This window comes from Choloepus didactylus, chromosome 11, assembly GCF_015220235.1.
Source record: "Choloepus didactylus isolate mChoDid1 chromosome 11, mChoDid1.pri, whole genome shotgun sequence".
Lineage (NCBI taxonomy): Eukaryota > Metazoa > Chordata > Mammalia > Pilosa > Megalonychidae > Choloepus > Choloepus didactylus.
This window is the reverse complement of record NC_051317.1, coordinates 50,304,082-50,323,241: the sequence shown is the minus strand read 5'-3', so window position 1 is coordinate 50,323,241 and position 19,160 is coordinate 50,304,082. Positions and strand designations below refer to the sequence as shown.

Here is a 19,160-nt window from a genome sequence, read left to right as displayed (position 1 = left end):
CCTATAAGACAGCTTTGGTGAAAGAGAATTGCAAATAAATAAAACTGAATATTTTAGAATGGAGAATTTCTCAAATGGGCATTTCCTGGGATGTAGGACCTTGGTGGGATATCACGGTAATAGTTCCCTGATAGGGGGGTTTCAGGGAGGCAAGAAAACACTACAGAGCAAAAAACAAACACAAATATTACTGAATGCAGTACTTATTTATCAAGTCTCATCTTCATGACAGTCAATGTTTCAGACACTTGGGATACACAAGTAAATAAAACTGAGTAAGGTCCCTGTTTTCCAGGAAGGCACAAAAAATATATACACAATACATAAATATACTATGTAACATGAAAAAGTGAAAAAAATTAGTGCAAGATAGTAAAAATGTGAAAATCTGTTTAGAGATGGGGCAAAGCACAGTATTAAATAGGGTGGTTAAGGCAAGTGTGCCAGTTTGAATGTATTATGTCCCCCTAAATGCCATTATCTTTGATGCAATCTTGTGTGGGCAGACCTAATAGTGTTGATTAGATTGTAATTCTTTGATTGAGTGTTTCCATGGAGATGCGACCCACCCAACTGTAGGTGATAACTCTGATTAGATAATTTCCATGGAGGTGTGGCCCCAGCCATTCAGCGTGGGCCTTGATTAGTTCACTGGAGCCCTATAAAAGCTCAGACAGAATGAGCAGGCTTGCTACAGCCAAGAGGGACACTTTGAAGAACGCACAGAAGCTGAGAGAGTAGCTGCAGATGAGAGACAGTTTGAAGACGGCCGTTGAAAGCAGACTCTTGCTCCAGAGAAGCTAAGAGAGGACAAACACGCCAAGAGCAACTGAAATTGAAGTTTTGAAGAGGAGCTGAGGCCTAGAGAGGAACGTCCTGGAAGAAAGCCATTTTGAAACCTGTTTTGCATTCCAGCAGCAATAGCTAACTAGTACAGCAGCTATTGCTTTAAATATGATATTTGAGACACGTTTAGTTTGCTAAGAAGATATCTTTTGGAAGATTGTTTGACATAATTTAAATGATTGAGGAACAGATCCCAAGGCAGAAGCATGTCCAGCAAATTCAATAACAGAAATGAAGCCTGTTTGGCTCTAGCAGAATGAGAATTACTTGGCTCTACAAGGAGAATTACAGTAGGCAGCTAATATACGGTTTTGCAGGCCTTTGGGCAGAGGTGTGTGTGTGATGATCTGATCTATATTTTTAATAGATTATGTACTTTGTTGGGTATAGATTGTATAGGAGCAAGAGTAGAAATAGGAAGATCACTTAGGAGACTACTAGTTGGTATACTAGCTCTCTTCAAAAGCTTACCTAGATTACCAGGAGATAGAAAGAGGGCAGAGATTGGACGATTGGTGCAGAAAAAGTACAGAATGCTTGATAAGATTGATTGTAAAGGTTCAGAAAAGGATAGCACAATGTTGCAGAATGGTAACACAATGTTTTAAGTGTAATTAACAAAGTTGAGTGTGAGTTTGGCTATAGATTAGGGTCATGTATGTGTGTATATCACCTGAAGGAAAGCTAAAGGATAAAAACTGGGAATGTATAACTTAGTGAAACCTAGTGTGGACGATGACGGTGGTTATTGTACAAATATAAGAAAGTTTTTACATGAACTAGAACAAATGTGTATCACTATTGCAAGGTGTTAGTAATGGGGTGGTATATGGGAAAAATATAATTAATGCAAACTAAGGCCTATAGTTAACAGTAACATTGTAATATCCTTTCATTAATTGTGACAAAGGCACTATACCAAAGCTAAATGTCAATAACAGGGAATATAAAGGAGGGGTATAGGATTCTTCTTTTTTTTCATAAGAAATGGGAATGTATAACTGTACTTTGATACCAGGAGCCATTGATTGTACACTTAGGATGGATTGTATGGTGTGTAAATAAAATTGTTAAAAAAAAAACGGAAAACTAGAAGTGCTAGAGGAAAAAAAAATTAGCTAAAATGCACCTTCTCTTTTTTGCCCTGCTATAATAGAAAAAAACTTGGACTTGGTGTGATCGCAATGCAAAATTCCATGTCCCTTATAATCAAATGAATGCAAACTTTGCTCTGAGAAGCTTTAGGGTAGATTTTTGGCCATATTCTTCAGTTATTATATGATAAGTAGTACAGACTAAGTGGTAGCTCAGTGGAAAAATGTGGCCAATGTTTGGCATCAATGGATTTTTAGTTATTTTAGGGAAGATGTGCATACTCCTATTCCTTGTCTTATATCCTTTGTCTGTGTATTCATGTTCCTAATCAGTGAAGGCACTTGATTCTGTTCACTATATAACAGGAGTAAAACTTATATAAGTCTCTGAATAGTAGATAGTATCAAGTAAGTTAATGTATTAAAATCACTGCTTGGGTCAAAATAGCGAGACACTCTGCTGCAGTGTTATAGTTGGCCCTTAATTTCTAAGGGGAGTTACCAAAGCCACGCAATCTGTGACATAACAAGAAATAGGGGCCAGGAGGAGTTGGAAGAAAAGGCGAGCTTGCTTTCCTTCTTTTTTGAAGCAACAGGCAGGAGGCTGGTAGGTATTCGAAAATGGAATTACAATGCTGTAGGGTTCAATAAACTGGGGGTAATGCGAGATGATATAATAGCCGAGAATGAAGATGTAAAGGAAGCCATAAGAAGGCTTCCTGAGAACCTTTATAATGAGAGGGTGTTTTGCATAAAGAGAGCACTGGACCTGACTTTGAGAAAGCAGATCTTGCCTAAAGAGCAGTGGAGGAAAAACTCTATTCTTGAACCATATCTGATGGAAATTATTCAGGAAAGTAAAGAGAGAGAAGAATGGGCAAAGAAATTATCATGTAATTGAAATGTTGATGCAGCAGTCCCCAAAGTATTGTCATGATGTTAGCTAAACCTAAAATATACAATTTAAGAACTATTTGGGTTACAAATGTATTACTTTAATCAAATATCAATTGTAATCGCTGTTGGAGATTTTGAATCTAAACTTTATAAAAATCTTAACTCCTGATTTTACTTATCTGTTATAACTTGTTCCAATCTTCTAAGCTATATTTAGTTAGTATTTAATTGCTTCCTGGGACTGAGAGAGAACATTTTAATCAGTTTTCACTAGTTGGATAACCTCAATTTACTAAAGGATATAATGTTATACCAAGTAGATTATATTGCCTTTATAGTTTAGCAAGATGTTGGAAGCCAGCCCCATAAGGGCTTGACCTGCAGGTATGAAATGGAGCAAGAAGCAAGTGCCAGTGCTTGCTTTCACCTGAAGTAAATATAGCTGTCTGGCAGACTGGCTTTCATACTTCGTGAGTCTTCAGTAGAATGAAAAAAAAGAGAAAGGATTCACTCCCCAGTTTGCCTGGATTGGGAATCAGCCCCATTTCAGCCGTCTTCAACCACAGAACTTCAAAATATTTGATTTTGTATCCTATTGATAAAAAAAAAAATCATGTGCACAGCCCCAATATGGAGATGTATAAATCATATGTATGTACTCCTGTGCTAGTATGTATATTGGAAAACAAAAAGGAGACATTAGATGAATAGATACAAATATAAAGACAAATTATACTTTCTCCTCATATCCAAGAGACTTGTCCACTCTCAAAACTATTGTTATTAAAAACAACAACAACAAAAAAACCCATTAGTGATGGTTCATAGAAGAATCCAGTTCTTGTAGTTAATTTGGGAAATCAAGTCAATAGGTTCTCCCTTTCTAACATTTCTCCTTGAGTGAAGTTAACATGATAATTTTTCTTTCCATAATAGAAAGGGAAACATTATTAAAATATATATCCCTTTTTAATCCTTCCTAATTTATAGATGGTGAATATGTTGGATGGCATCATTTTTAAGGAACTTGGGGGGAATATCATTTGTGGCCTAATAAGACAAGAATAATTCAAGTAATAGGAAAAACACCTGAATGGTGTAAATAGATAGGATTTGATGGGCAAAAATTAATGCTTTAAGTAAGAAAAACTTCTTATTCACAATTTCATCTCATGTGAAGAAAGTATCCTTCTACTCTGAATTCAGTAAGAATTCATTTTTAATCAAGAATGGGTTTAACATTCTTAAAACACACTCTTCAACATTGATTAAGATGATCATACATTTTCAACATATGAATATGTTGTGACATATTAACATTATTTATTACATTAATAAGTATCCTAAAGCCTCCTCTTGCTTTCCAGGAAGAGAGGGAATCTACTCATAATCGCAGAGTATTATTTACAATGCCAATTAATATTAATTTCTAATATTCTATTTAGATACTCTAAACCTATGTTTATAAATGAGACAGGTTGGTATTTTCTTGCATTTTTGGTGTCATTTTTGTTAGATTTTAATGTAAATGTCATTTAATTCCATGAAATGAATTTGGAAACATGCTTCTTTACTTAGGTTGGGTGTATGCTTTGATAGGTTGTAACAGCTCAGCAGTAAATCAGAATGTGCCATGGCAGTGTATCAGTGATGGAGAGAGGCATCCTTGTCTTTTTATTCATTCTTGTATCCCAATGCCTAGAATAGGGCTTGGCACATAGTAAGTGCTTAATATCAACTACTGCTGGAAAATAAACAAAAAACCACAGTGGCATTAAACGATAAGTATTTGTTCTGCACGTATGTGTGGATCTGCTGATCTTCACAGAGCTTAGGTGGGTAACTCTAAACTGCAGATTGGGTCTGATTCTACAACTGTTTCTTTCCTACTCCCTGGTCAAGCAGATAGGTTGGGCATGTTCTCCTCATGGTGATGGCAAAGATATAAGACAACAAGGAAAACTACACATTATTTAAGTCCTAGACTCAGCAAGTTGCTTTTTATGTTCACATTCCATTGGCAAAACAATTCACATGGAACAGTTGCCAGTCACATGCCAATGAGCCAAAGGCAGAGACTACATGGAGGGCAGAAATTTTGGAAACAATAATTTAATCAACCAATCAATTTGTTGAAAGAATAAATAAATGAGAAAATGAATAGAAGGGCTAGGACAACACTTTCAAATAAAATGCATTTGGAAATGTATTTTCAAACATGATATTTCTCAGCTTTACATATTATACTGTTATTCCTTTAAACTTTATTTTATTTTTATTTTCTAAGAATTTCTTAAATCCTTAGAAATTTATCTTTTTCTTCTCTTAATAATTTTTTTGAAAGGTCTATTTAAATTCTGGTCAAAGAAATTTAGTTTCCCTAATTTATATATTCTAACTTATGAATCAGTATTCCTCTTTTGACTGAGTGGATTTTCCTTTTTTAAAATCTGACATCATTTTAATTATGATTTTTCTCTTTAAACTTAATTTATATGTTGGAGACTTTATAAGTTTTAAAACATTAGATAATTTTAATTGTTTTTCATCTTTGGGAATATATTGACTTGTTTGTTACCTAGAATATTAACTACTTTTAAAATAATTTTCAGATGCTTGCAGACAACTCATATTTATTGTTTACAGATTTTGTAGAAACAACTACTATATTTAAAATTTTAATTTTCAAATTATATTTTTTAAAATTTCTACATTTGTTTTCTTTACCTCATCTGTCAAAAGCTCAGGGACTGAATTTTTATCTTCTAGAGTCTATGGTTCCTATTTATTTCTTCTCATATTTCCAGTGAGATATTTATTTTATGCAAGCAATTCAGCAAGGTCAATTATTTTCATTCTTACTGCTAATTTCAACTTTTAATTATGAAATAGTCCTCCTGTTGCATGTAATGATTTTTCAACTAATTCTTCTTTGATTATATTAATTTATCATGTTTGTTTTCTTTTTTTATTTGCCTGAAAAATAACACAATATGAGCTTAAAAATATTTGAAAAGTCATTATTAAATCTTTTAGCATTTTATTTTTCCTGATTCTTTAGATTGCAGTAGCATTTACTCTAGTTGAACATGACAGTAGAAAGGATTCTGCATTATAGACTACTGTGTTTTGGAGAGATCTCTGGAACAGTGGAACTAGATAGTTCAATGGTTTAAATATTATTTCTCATTTCTACTGCTGTCCTTATTCCCGCTTTAACATGTCTCCTGCCATTCAATGCAGGAATTAACACCTCTACCACTTCTAAGTTCGTATTTTTTGAATTCTTAAGAGAACAGAGAGAATGAATCAGAAACACTTAATTCCAATTCCAAATTTCTGGTGAAGTATCTGATGGGACCAGTATGAGTTGGTGTCCCCACATGACCGTATGGTTTGTGGATGGGAGGCTTGATAGATCTGTTAAATAGAATTCTGTTGGATTAACTGTGCTTTAACTGATCCTTTCAGTTGGGCTGTAAATCCCATTCCTTCTCACTTATTTGGTGAGAATACAATACGAGTGTCGTCTTAGTGGGACAGGTTAAGACCACTCCCAGAAAAATATGGGTCATAATTGATAGTCAAAGAATTAGGTGTACACATTATAATCTTTATATAATCAGTTTCATTATTATTTTAGTAAAGTATTTTTAAAAATCAGCTCACAACGATGTGCCATTTAATTTTAGGACTTGTTCCTTCAATTAGAAGAAAAACTCCAACCATTATTTTTAGGATATTTACTTTTCTCTTTATTTCAATTTTTTAAATTTTGAAATGCCCATTAGATGTATATTGGCACTATTAAGCCTCTTTCCAGTTCTCTTAAGTGGGGATGAAGCAGGGAACAGAACAGATCAAGATCCTGGTTATTCACAGCTTATATTTTAATTGGTCCACTTCAGATCCACTCCTTCCATGGACCCCAAGCAAATTGTTCCTGTAGAGATTCATAAAGTTTTTATAATAATATAACAGATATTACCCTAATAATTTTTATGATCAATGATTAAAATCATTTCCTTGCATATACATTTGACTCCTAGGTAATGATATCATTTGCTTGGCAAAAGCTCACTCATGGATAAATCCAACTCTCCACCTATTTGTCACGGATACCAGCACTGACTGGAATGCCTTTAAAGACATTTTCAAATAACCTCAAATGATCATTTGCTGCTGTGAAGCAATAAAATCACCTTAGTCCAGCCAGTCTCTTATCTTCTTTGATGTCTATTTCAGATTTCCTCCTCCCTCCTCCGAAATGTCTTCATCCTTATTCTCATCTCATTGTTCTCCCTATTTCACTGAGATACTGAAAAAATATATGTATAAAACTATCTCCATTGGCTCATATCCCAATATCACATACCTACCTGCAAAAGTGCTCACATGCATATTTTTATTTATTTATTTATTTTACTTCCTGTAATTGTTGGATTAATTGTGCTTTAACTGATCCTTTCAGTTGGGCTGTAAATCCCATTCCTTCTCACTTATTTGGTGACATCACCATAGCAATGTCCCCTTCATCTCTTGGATCATCAATTGAATTATTTCCAAGCACACAAACTGCACTTTATCCATATTCAAAAGAAAAAGGAAACAAAACCTCTCTGACTTACATCACCTTCCAGATTAAAAATATTGTTGACGCTTGTTTCTTTTCCTGTTTTCTCTTGAATGCACTTCAAAGGTTTTTTGTCCCAATGCCATTTTTGACAAATTCATCAATAATCCTCACATTACTAAATTCAATCATCAATCTCATTTCTCATCTAACTTTTCAACAACACCTGACACAGTTAATTATCAAATTATCTTTGAAACAGTTCATTCCCTTAGCATTTCCTTTGTTTCACCAGCTGTTGCTTCTCATTCTCTTTTGCTGGTTTTTCCTTGTACTTCCAAACTCTCAACCTTGAGATGCCCAAGAAATCTCTTCTTTTACTTTCTGCACTTACTACATGAATAATCTTATCATACTAGTTTTAAATACTTGTTGCATGCTGATGACTCTCAGGTTTATATGTTAATCCTGGAACTCTCCTATGAAACCTAAACCAACATACACATCTACTTAGACAGTATTTTTACATGGTTTATCAAATTTAAAATATGCATAACCGAACACTTGATTTTTCCTTTAAAATTTCTTTTCCTTCTACACCCAAGAAACACAATAACTCCAATAAGCAAAACAAAATTAAACAAAACTTCATTTAAACCATCAGCAAATCCTATAGACTTGACCTTGAAATTATACCAGTGCCTACTCACTTCTGAATTAGTAGATGAGAGGGGATGGAATCCATTATACAAGTTGAGGGTCAAAGCGTTTTATCTATAGAAACAGGGGAGAGAGCAGATGTATTAGCACACATGAAGACTGGTGGATAAATATGGGACCAGGAGTTCATAGAAGGATAATAATGTTTGCTCACTTTACACATTTGTTATTTTCCAGAAGTGATAATGGATTTTATTACTCTGTTTCCATTTTCCTTAACTTTTAGACCAACTATATTGGTACTAATTTAGAGCATTTAAATAATAAATGCTATGTTATAACAACTTTGCAATCATCCAGTGTAACTACACAAATTTCATTATATCTCCTACTTTATTGCTTCCAGATAGAGATGAAAATAGAGTGAGGTATTTCCAGGTAAAGATGAAAATATATGTGTGAGTTTCTTACTGCTCTGCTGTAACAAATTGCCACAAGTTTAGCAGCCAATACAAATTTATTATCTTACAGTTCTGAAAGTCAGAAGTCCAAACTGGGCCAAGATGTCAGCAGAGCTATGTTCCTTCTGTTTTTGCACTTTTAGAGGCTGCCTCTATGCCTTGACTCATGGTCCTCTCCATTTTCAAAGCCAGCAAAATATAATTTTGACTTTGTGTCCACCATTCCTTCCCTGACTCCCTCTTTCACTTCTAAGGACCCATGTGATTACATTGTATCTACCCAGATAATCCAGGATACCTCCTCATCTCAACATCTTTAAGTGAATCACATCTTCACAGTCACTGTTGACATGAAAGGTAAGGTGTGCTACCAGTTCCTGAGATTAGGGTGTGGAAATCATTGGGAAACTATTTTCTGCCTATCACAATATTGTAAGCCTTCTTTCTCCTTGGGTAGAAGATAAACGCAAGTGAGAATATCAAAATGCTGCCCCATTTGACTGCCAGCTAAAATTACCAATAGAGTCCCTAATGCATTACATACATTTTTTTAAATAAAATAAACTCAGAGTTTTTCATAGAAATTATCTTCATATGACCAGAATAAAATGAGGAATGGTACAATTATGACTGAAGCCTGTTTGGGGAAAATGTATTTTAATTCAGAGAAATCTGTCCATGATCACACAACTGATCCATGAAGTTTTGAGGGAAAAACCAGGCCTTGTTTCTTATTTCTAATGTCTGAGATGGGTTCCTTAAATCTAACTAAACTTAGTAGCCTCCAAAAACATAAATGGAAAGAATACCACACCCTTTGCTCCTAAGAGTTCCCCTTCATTTATCTCTATGTAGTGTAAATTTTCCTTTTATCTTATACTGATATTTTCCTGAAAGGGAGATAGGAACTTTCAAGATGTTTACATGATCTGCATTGTTTAATATAATGTAATGTTTGAAACAATTTTATGTAAAACAATAGTTTCCCTCTCTTTGAAGGAATTAACAAGTTACTTGATGTCCAAATGTTTTATATTTAAGAAGCTTATTTTAAATAATTGTTTATAAAGGCAAAATTAAGGTGTTTATTTTTAAAATTCCTACTGTGAAAATATAATTTAAATGGATTCTGGTCTTCTATTTTTAAATGAGGCAGAGCCCAAAGAGAAAAGTTTTGAAGTGTATGAAATTGAGTCGTGGACTTTTTAAATTCATGTTTATGATTCCTTAAAGTGTTTGAAGTTCTGTTTTTATTTCTGATAAAACTAAAATTCAAATTGACAAGGATAAAGTTATTGTATAATTTAGGTTCTTGTGGCTATTGAATTAATTCTTCCTCTATGTGAAAGCATAATTCAAAGAACTCTGCGATGCCAAACACTCAGAAGAGGAAGACAACCAGTTATTCTGTCACTTCATAATGGTAGCTCTTTATCCTCTGACCCAAGGTCAATTGCACTGTCATGGGTGAAAGATAGAGAACTATTGCTAAGAAAGATTTTACCAAGCAGCAATTCTGAATCTACTTCCTCTGATGAAATGTCAATAGCTTTCTAGGACAAAATGTAGTTTTTCTAGAAACAAAGGTGAAATAGTTTTCAAAATGTACTCCACAAATCAATCCCCTTCAATATAAAACATTGGAGAAAGAAAAATTAACTAGTAATCCAATATGCTGTTATGTTTCCATCTTTTTATTTTAATTCATCAAGCATATTACATTTTCCCCAAAAAGCCAATTTAGGGAAGCATTGACGTTTTTCTAATGGTTTTAGAGTCATAAAACTTGCAGTAAAAAGTCACTTGCTGAAGGAGAGGCTAGGCCTCCCTGTATTTGTGCCTAAGAGTCTCCTCCTGAATGCCTCTTTGTTGCTCAGATGTGGCCCTGTCTCTCTGGCTAAGCCAACTTGAAAGGTGAAATCACTGCCCTCCCCCCTACGTGGGATCAGACACCCAGGGAAGTGAATCTCCCTGGCAACGTGGAATATGACTCCCGGGGAGGAATGTAGACCCGGCATCGTGGGATGGAGAACATCTTCTTGACCAAAACGGGGATGTGAAAGGAAATGAAATAAGCTTCAGTGGCAGAGAGATTCCAAAACGAGCCGAGAGATCACTCTGGTGGGCACTCTTACGCACACTTTAGACAACCCTTTTTAGGTTCTAAAGAATTGGGGTAGCTGGTGGTGGATACCTGAAACTATTAAACTACAACCCAGAACCCATGAATCTCGAAGACAGTTGTATAAAAATGTAGCTTATGAGGGGTGACAGTGGGATTGGGAATGCCATAAGGACCAAACTCCACTTTGTCTAGTTTATGGATGGATGTGTAGAAAAGTAGGGGAAGCAAACAAACAGATAAAGGTACCCAGTGTTCTTTTTTACTTCAATTGCTCTTTTTCACTCTAATTATTATTCTTGTTATTTTTGTGTGTGTGCTAATGAAGGTGTCAGGGATTGATTTAGGTGATGAATGTACAACTATGTAATGGTACTGTAAACAATCGAAAGTACAATTTGTTTTGTATGACTGCGTGGTATGTGAATATATCTCAATAAAATGATGATTAAAAAAAAAAAAGTCACTTGCTGAAACCTGGAAATCCTTGAAATCTAATAAGAGATGAAATTCTTTGAAAGGTCATGCTCATGGGATAATAGATATTATGTTGCATGATAACAAGTAAATCAGAATATTAATACAACTTACCATTATTTGTATTGAAAATAATACAACTCTACAGATGATTGTTTTACAATTATGGAAAAAAGCACATTTGTATCAAATCCCCCTTCTAAAAATGTTTAACATCATTAAATTTTACAAAATCTTCCTTTTTCATTTAAAAATATATTTTGCAAAATATTGAAGACATAACATAACCACAATAGAAGTTATGAATTCCACTTTTCCTTGTAAAAATGTTAAATCCCTCATACATTTTTTCCTAAGCATCATTAGTGGCTAGCCAACTTCCTGAAATCTAATTGTAATGCACATTGTCACCTACAAAACAGTAAGTTCCTAAATGCATAGTTTTACTTAAATGCACATATGAAAATGAACTTTGAATGGGAATTTATTAGGGAACAGAAGGAAATGAGGCAGGTAAACGAAAGGCACAAAAAAGAAAAGTATAAATAAGCCTGGGTAGGAAGGTGTGTCCCAGGCACCAAAACCAGGTCAGGTAAGTTTGGTAAATCTCCTGTGGAGATAGGCAGCTGGATAGTGGGCCATAACCTCACAGAACACACAGAGCCAACAAAATGTCTCTCTTTGAAATAGCAAGAGGTTTCTCAAGGGGCACTTCAAGTTCAAACATATAGTAAGGATAATTCTGGGTACCCTGGAAACCCAGGACCCCTGAGTGACAGGAGGTCTTAGCTGACCCATGTTACGTGGTATGCGTTAGTAGCCAAAAACTTTTTCTCAGTGAGCTGCTTTATAAAGGATAGCCCATTCTCCACTTTACCAGAAATGCATGAGTCTGTATCCCAGAAGATTACTGTTGAGCTAGACCTGCCCTAAACAGTTGTTGTGCCCATGAAGAAAGGGTTAACACCAGCATTGAAAGTACATAATACACTGCCCTGCCCAAAACTGTCCTGTCACATATGAATGTGGTAGAGCTGATAGTGTACCATGGACTGATATGAATTGAAGGACTGGATCCGTGGGAGCAAATTTTGTACTTGAGCAGGAGGAGCCTGTCCCACCTGCTGTGCCACTTGACCCATCAGCAATGCCAACAGAGCCACTGCACACATGCAGGATGCCCTGCTCTGCACTTCAGCAAGAAGAGAAGGAATAGATCCATAAAAGAACATCCAGCCCTTGCTGGAAGGAAGAACAATAACCAAGGACATCACCAAAGAGAATAACATCAATTTCTTCCTTAGCAACAGAGTTGGAGGGGAAACTGACAATGAGAATTGACCCAGCATTTATGCTTCCATATAACTTGGCTGCTTCAGGCTCATAGAGAAGTCTCAAGGGAGTACCCAACCTAAAAATCCCTGATCCACTCCTGCTTCAAGAACATCTTTAATATTCCTCTCCCATCCTCCCTGTAATTGTCAGGTGTGCACCATGGTGCAACATATTGGTGTGGCTTTGAGAAACTTTGTTTCTATATATCTGGTCTGAGCATGTGAGTCATTTAGGCCTCTTATAGAAGTCAAGACCATGGTAGATCTCATGTAGCTAATTCCAATAGCTACCTGTCTTCTTCTTCTATTCCAGGAAGCTGAAAAACTACTCCCTCCTTCCAGTAGCTTTTACATTGCCTCTAGTCTTTTTCTGTGGAGTAGCAATCAAGGTTCTACCTTTGCCTGACAAGCTGAAGTGGTAATGGCACCTCCTCAGAAAGGAGGCATCTCTGAGGCATCACTGGGGACTCCTAAGGGTCACCAAGACTTTTTTAAAGGATCCACAAGTTCAGAACTATTTTCAAGAGACTATGAAGTTGTTACAGTTGACCAAGAGGGCAGTAGAAGATGCTCCAGGGTGCTGTTCCCCCACAGAACCTTTGAACAACTAGGAAAAACTGACAGGAAAAAAACTCCCAAAACACTTAAAGGGTTGCAGTTGTAACTGAGAAGTTAAGATTGGTAGAGAAATATCTTAAAGATCTTGTGATAGGAGGTGGTTCCCTAGATCTTACACCCAAAGCATGAACAATAAAAGAAGAAATAGATAAATGGGATGTCCTCAAAATTGAATACTTTTGCATATCAAAGGACATTGTCAGGAAAGTAAAAAGGCAGCCTAAGCAATGAGAGACAATGGTTGGAAACCACCTATCAGATAAGAGTTTAATATTCAGATTATATAAAGAGATTCTACAACTTAACAACAAAAAGACAAACAACCCAATTGAAAAATGGGCAAAAGACATGTACAGACACTTTCTGAAGAGAAAATATAAATGGTTCAAAAACATATGAAAAGATGCTCAACTTCACTAGGTATTAGGGAAATGCAAATCAAAACCACAATGAGATATCATCTCAAACTTGCTAGAACAGCCAGTATCAAAAAAAAAAACAAAAACAAAAACAAAACAAAAAACAAAAAACAAAACAAAACAAAAACAAACAGAAAACTACAAGTGCTGGAGAGGATGTAGAGAAACAGGTACACTCATTCATTATTGGTGGGAATGTAGAATGGTGCAACCACTCTGGAAGGTAGTTTGGCAGTTCCTCAGGAGACAATGAATAGAATTGCCATATGATCCAACAATCCAATTACTAGGTGTATACTCAGAGGAACTGAAAGCAGAAACACAAACAGACATTTGCTCACTGATGTATATAGCAGCATTATTCACTATTGCCAAGAGATGGAAACAGCCTAAATGTCCATCAGCGGAGGAGTGGATAAACAAACTGTGGTATATACATATGATGGAATATCACACAACTGTAAAACAGAATAAAGTCATGACACATGCAGCAATTTGGATGAAACTTGAGGACATTACGTTGAGTGAAATAAGCCAGAAACAAAAGAACAAATACTGTAAGGTCTTGCTAACATGAACTAAATATAATGAGCAAACTCTGAGAGTTACAGTTGAGAACACAGGTTACCAGGAGAAAGAAAGAGACTGAAGATTGAACATTTGATGCTGAAGGAGCACAGAATGTTTGACAGTATTGATTGTAAAGATCCAGAAATGGATAGCACAATACTAGGTGATAGCAGCACAATATTGTAAATATAATGAACAAAGCTGAGTGTGAGTATGGTTGAAAGAGGAAGGCTAAGGGCATGTATGACCCAAGAAGGTGAGATGGAGGATAAAATCTGGGACTGTATAACATAGCAAAAGCTAGAGTGGGCAATGATGATGATTAAATGTACAAATATATGAAAGTTTTTACTTGAGGGAAAACTATTGAATGACACCATTGCAAGGGGTTAAAAATGAGATAGAGAATGGAAAAAATGCAACTAATGCAAACTGGTCTATGGTTAACAGTAATACTGTAATGTTCTTTCACTAATTGTAACAAAGGCAACATGCCAAAGCTAAATGTCAATAAAAGGGGGATATAAGGGAGGGGTATGGGATTCTTGTTGTTATTTCTGTTTTTTCCTTCTTTTATCCTCTTCTTCTTTCTTTTGGATAAAATGGAAAAGTTCTCATATAGATTTTGGTAGTAAATGCATAACTATGTGAGTAAACCAGAAACCATTGATTGTACAGTTAGGATGGATTGTATGGTGCATGAATAAAACATTTTAAAAAATACACAGAAGGATGCAAGTGCTGGAAAAGTATGGAGAGAGAGATACACTATTCACTGTTTGTAGGGAAGTAGAATGGTGCATCCCCTCTGGAGGGCAGTGTGGTGGTTCCACAGCAGACTGGGTGTAGGGCTGCCATAAGATCCTGCAACCCAAGTGTGTGGTCCCTGAAAGCAGGGACATGAATAAGCATTTGCACTATGGTGTTTATGGAGGCATTATTCATGATTTGCAATGGTTGGAGGTGGCTTAAGAGTAAATCATATGGTGAATGGAGGGGCAAACTGTGGTGCGTATATACAATGGAATACTGAGCAGCTGTAGGAAGGAATGAAATCATGTGACTTGTGACTGGGTGGGTGAAACTTGAGGACATTATGTTGAAAGAACTGGGCCAGAAGCAGAGGACAAGTGATGTAGTCTCACTAGTGTGGACTAACTGTAATGAGCAAACTCTGAGAATTGAATTCTAGAGTGTTCTAGTTTGCTAATGCTGCAGAATGCAAAACACCAGAGATGGATTGGCTTTTATAAAAAGGGGGTTTATTTGGCTACACAGTTACAGTCTTAAGGCCATAAAGTGTCCAAGGTAACATATCAGCAATCGGGTACCTTCACTGGAGGATGGCCAATGGCGTCCGGAAAACCTCTGTTAGCTGGGAAGGCACGTGGCTGGCGTCTGCATCAAAGTTCTGGTTTCAAAAATGGCTTTCTCCCAGGACGTTCCTCTCTAGCAAGCTTGCTCCTCTTCAAAACATCACTCACAGCTGCACTGGGTTCCTTCTCTTTGAGTCAGCTCATTTATATGGCTCCACTGATCAAGGCCCACCCTGAATGTGTGGGGCCATGCCTCCATGGGAATATCTCAGCAGAGTCATCACCCACAGCTGGGTGGGGCACATTCCAAGCTAATCTAATCAGCACCAAAACGTCTGCCCCACAAGACTACATCAAAGATAATGGCGTTTGGGGGACACAATACATTCAAACTGGCACATAGAGCATAGGTTATCAGAGGATAGAAAGTGGGCAAAGATTGGGTAATTGATGATTAAGAAGTGCAGAATATTCAAATGAGGCTCATTTTAAAGGTTCCTAGATTGTAAGTTCTTAACAGCAGTCACATCTATTTCTGAGTTTTAACTGTTATTTCTAAATTCTGAGATGTCGAGTTCTTTGTGTATAACATGGTATTTTCCTGGAACATTGGGTATCTTTGTGACACCTGAGACTAAGAATTAGAATTCTGCACTCTGAAGCATTATTCCATACACCAACTTTTAAAGAAGTTGAAAAAGAGATCAGACTTCAATTAGAGATACAAATGAAATGGAGCTGGTTAGGACTAAGGTAAATCAGAATACAGGGTAGAGGATGATATTGTTGTTATTTTAAGACTTCAACTTCTGTATGAGTCCAAAGGATGAGATGTTTATTTGGTCCAAAATTTATATTTTCTGTAGCACAGTATGTAATTTGACTTGTCTGGTCAGTTTATTTAAACAACCTAATTACATGGAACCTAGAATAGAGAATGAGATCTTATTATTCTGTACAGGTCAGTGTAATACCTGGATATGTTCCAGAGCATTTTGGATAGAAAATAAAAAAGTATTTGCAAAATCTCCTTGAGGGATTGGTGAAAAATGTGGAAATATTAAACTTCCCCACCTGGGGAATTCCTGAAATTCTCGCAAACTTTAGGGACTCCAAATTTTAATAAGCCAAACCCTTGATCTAGAGGCTTGACCTTATGAAACTTATTTCTGCAACAGCAAAGTGAGACTTGCTTGTAATTATGCCTAAAGGTCACCTCCAGAGAGCCTCTTTTGTTGCTCAGATGTGGCCTCTTTCTTTAAGCCAACTGCAAATAAACTCACTACTCTCCCTCCTACTTGGGACATGACTACCAGGGGATGAGCCTGACTGCGGCATCATGGGATTGAGAATACCTTCTTGACCAAAAGGGGGAAAAGAAATGGAACAAAATAAAGTTTCAGTGCCTAGAAGATTTCAAATAGAGTCAAGGAGTCATCCTGGAGTTTACTCTTATGGAAGCTTTAGCCAGATATTGCAACCATCACAGAATGCCAAGCCCCAACCAACATACTCTTGAAAGCCCTAGGGAATTCCCTGGGCTCTATTTAAGCCTCTATAAATGTTTTTCTTAGTAAGTGGATTTTTTCAGAAACATATGACCTCCAGATTGATTCCTTGCCAGATAAGCCCTGAAACCCAGAGGTACCAGTCTCTCCAAGAACATCAACTATATTCATTCCTCTACACAATAAGGTCAAGATTGAGAGAAAGATCAAATGAGAGGGAGAATGTGTAACTGAGAAACTAGGACTTAACAAATGACTGTGACTACTGACTCATAATATAGATATTTCTTTTTAGTGTCTAGTGTTTTAGAATGGCCAGAAAGAAATACCTGAAGTTGTTGAACTGTAATCCAATAGCCCTGATCTTTCATAATGATTGTATATCTATATTGCATAAAAAAAAAAGAGTTGCCTGTGTTTGTATGGATCTACATCTGGATGTTTTGTTCTGTTCAACTGGTCTATATATCTATCTCTGACAATACTACACTCTCTTCGTAAACCTACTTCTACTGTAAGTCTTAAAATTGGGTAGAGTGCAATATTAGTAGTCAGTAAGAGGGAGGAGGTAAGGGATATGGGATGTTTGGGGTTTTATTGTTTTTATTTCTTTCTCTGGAGTAATGCAAATGTTCTGGGAATGACCATGGTGATGAATGCACAACTATGTGATGATACCGTGAACCACTGATTGCATACTTTGGATGGATTGTGTTATGTGTGAATATATCTCAATGAAATTACAGTATGTAAAAAAAGATGACATTGGCAATCTGTAACTCTCGGACTCCAAGGCTGAAGGAAAAGCGTTACTGAGGCATCTTAAGTCATCTGTAGGTGAACATGAGTTGCTACCGCAGACTGTTATGTCTGTTTCTGTTTTGTTTTGTTTTTTGTTATCCTGAGAAGAAATATTCATCCCCATCTCTATTCAAACCATGCAGGTTAAGGAAGAGATATGGTCTCTAGTGAGTAAAAAGAAAGACAGATAGAGCTCAGCAACTGTAATTATTCCACTGGAAATGTGTTATTCTTGCTTTTCAGAGACTGCTCACCTTGCTTCTGGCAGCACACATGTCTCAACCATTGGATCCAAGGGAACAGAACATAGATACGTTTCATATATATTTCATATCTGTTTCATATCCATAGATATGAAAATTTATGCTCCCTTAATTTGATAGGAAACTCATTTATGAAGGAGGAAAGCAATATATCAAGCTATTCTTGGGCACTGCAGTGACCTTTCCCATCATTATCCCTAGTGATCCACTAACACAAGTTTTGATTTCCGTCCCCATTCTGTTATGTTGTCTGGTGCAGAGGTCTGTTCCAAAGGGAGGAATGCTTCCACTAGGGAATGCAAAACTTATTCTGAGGAACTAGAATTTGAAATTGCCACCAGGAGTCTTTGGGTTCTTATACCATTGAGTTAACAAGCAATGAAGGGATTTACTGTACCTGCTGAGTAGATTTAGCCTATCAAGCAGAAATTGCTTTGCTACTATCCAGTGGAGTAAAAAGAGTATGTTCGGAAAGTGAAAGATCATCTCAAGTACCACGTTACTAAAACTACTCAAAATAAAATGTGTATTTAAAAAACAGAATATAAATTTTCAAGAAACTTTGAAATTGATGATATTGTAAACACATATTTGGCTAATACATTGTTAGTATTATACAGCAGATTTTCATCCCTACAATAAAAAGGAATTTAAATGTCAAAATGTCAATATTATATTTCTTGTCTGTCATTGGCTACTTCAATTTGTCTTGTGAAATATGTTTCAAGGGATTTGTGATTTAGATAGTCTATTTAGAACTGTATCTGTTAAAGACATTCTATAATATAACTTTAATTTATCATTAATAATATTTTTGATGGTAGTGAAACACAAATACTCTTGATTTCTGGATGTCAAAACTAGGACAACACAACTTATATAATAATATAACATATAAGAAAGAATGTTGAAAGAAGTGACAAAACACTCTGCTTCAATGTCTATATCCCATTATATGGATCATTAAAGGCTACACATTTGTGATTTCTGAAATACTAGATAAGAATCAGCTGAAAAAGACCATAGGGTATTGGAGACAGTTTTGTATAGGTCTAAAAATAAAGTAAAATAAGCAGGGACAAGTTATCCTTTTTATAATCAAGGACAGAATCACCAAAGTAGCTTTTACTTCATCATGGTGAAATGCCTATACGTGGACTGATGAGTAATGATGACAAGTGTGCCATCCATTCCTTGTACC

General features: G+C 35.9%; 1 protein-coding gene across 1 annotated transcript; it reads left to right on the top strand.

Annotated features, from left to right (window-relative positions):
* The first annotated feature begins 2,601 nt into the window (after window positions 1-2,601).
* LOC119506009 (cytochrome b-c1 complex subunit 7-like) lies at window positions 2,602-2,841 on the top strand. Its single transcript, XM_037798934.1, has one exon. The coding sequence runs from the start codon at window positions 2,602-2,604 to the stop codon at window positions 2,839-2,841; it is 240 nt and encodes a 79-aa protein (XP_037654862.1).
* Window positions 2,842-19,160: the final 16,319 nt, after the last annotated feature.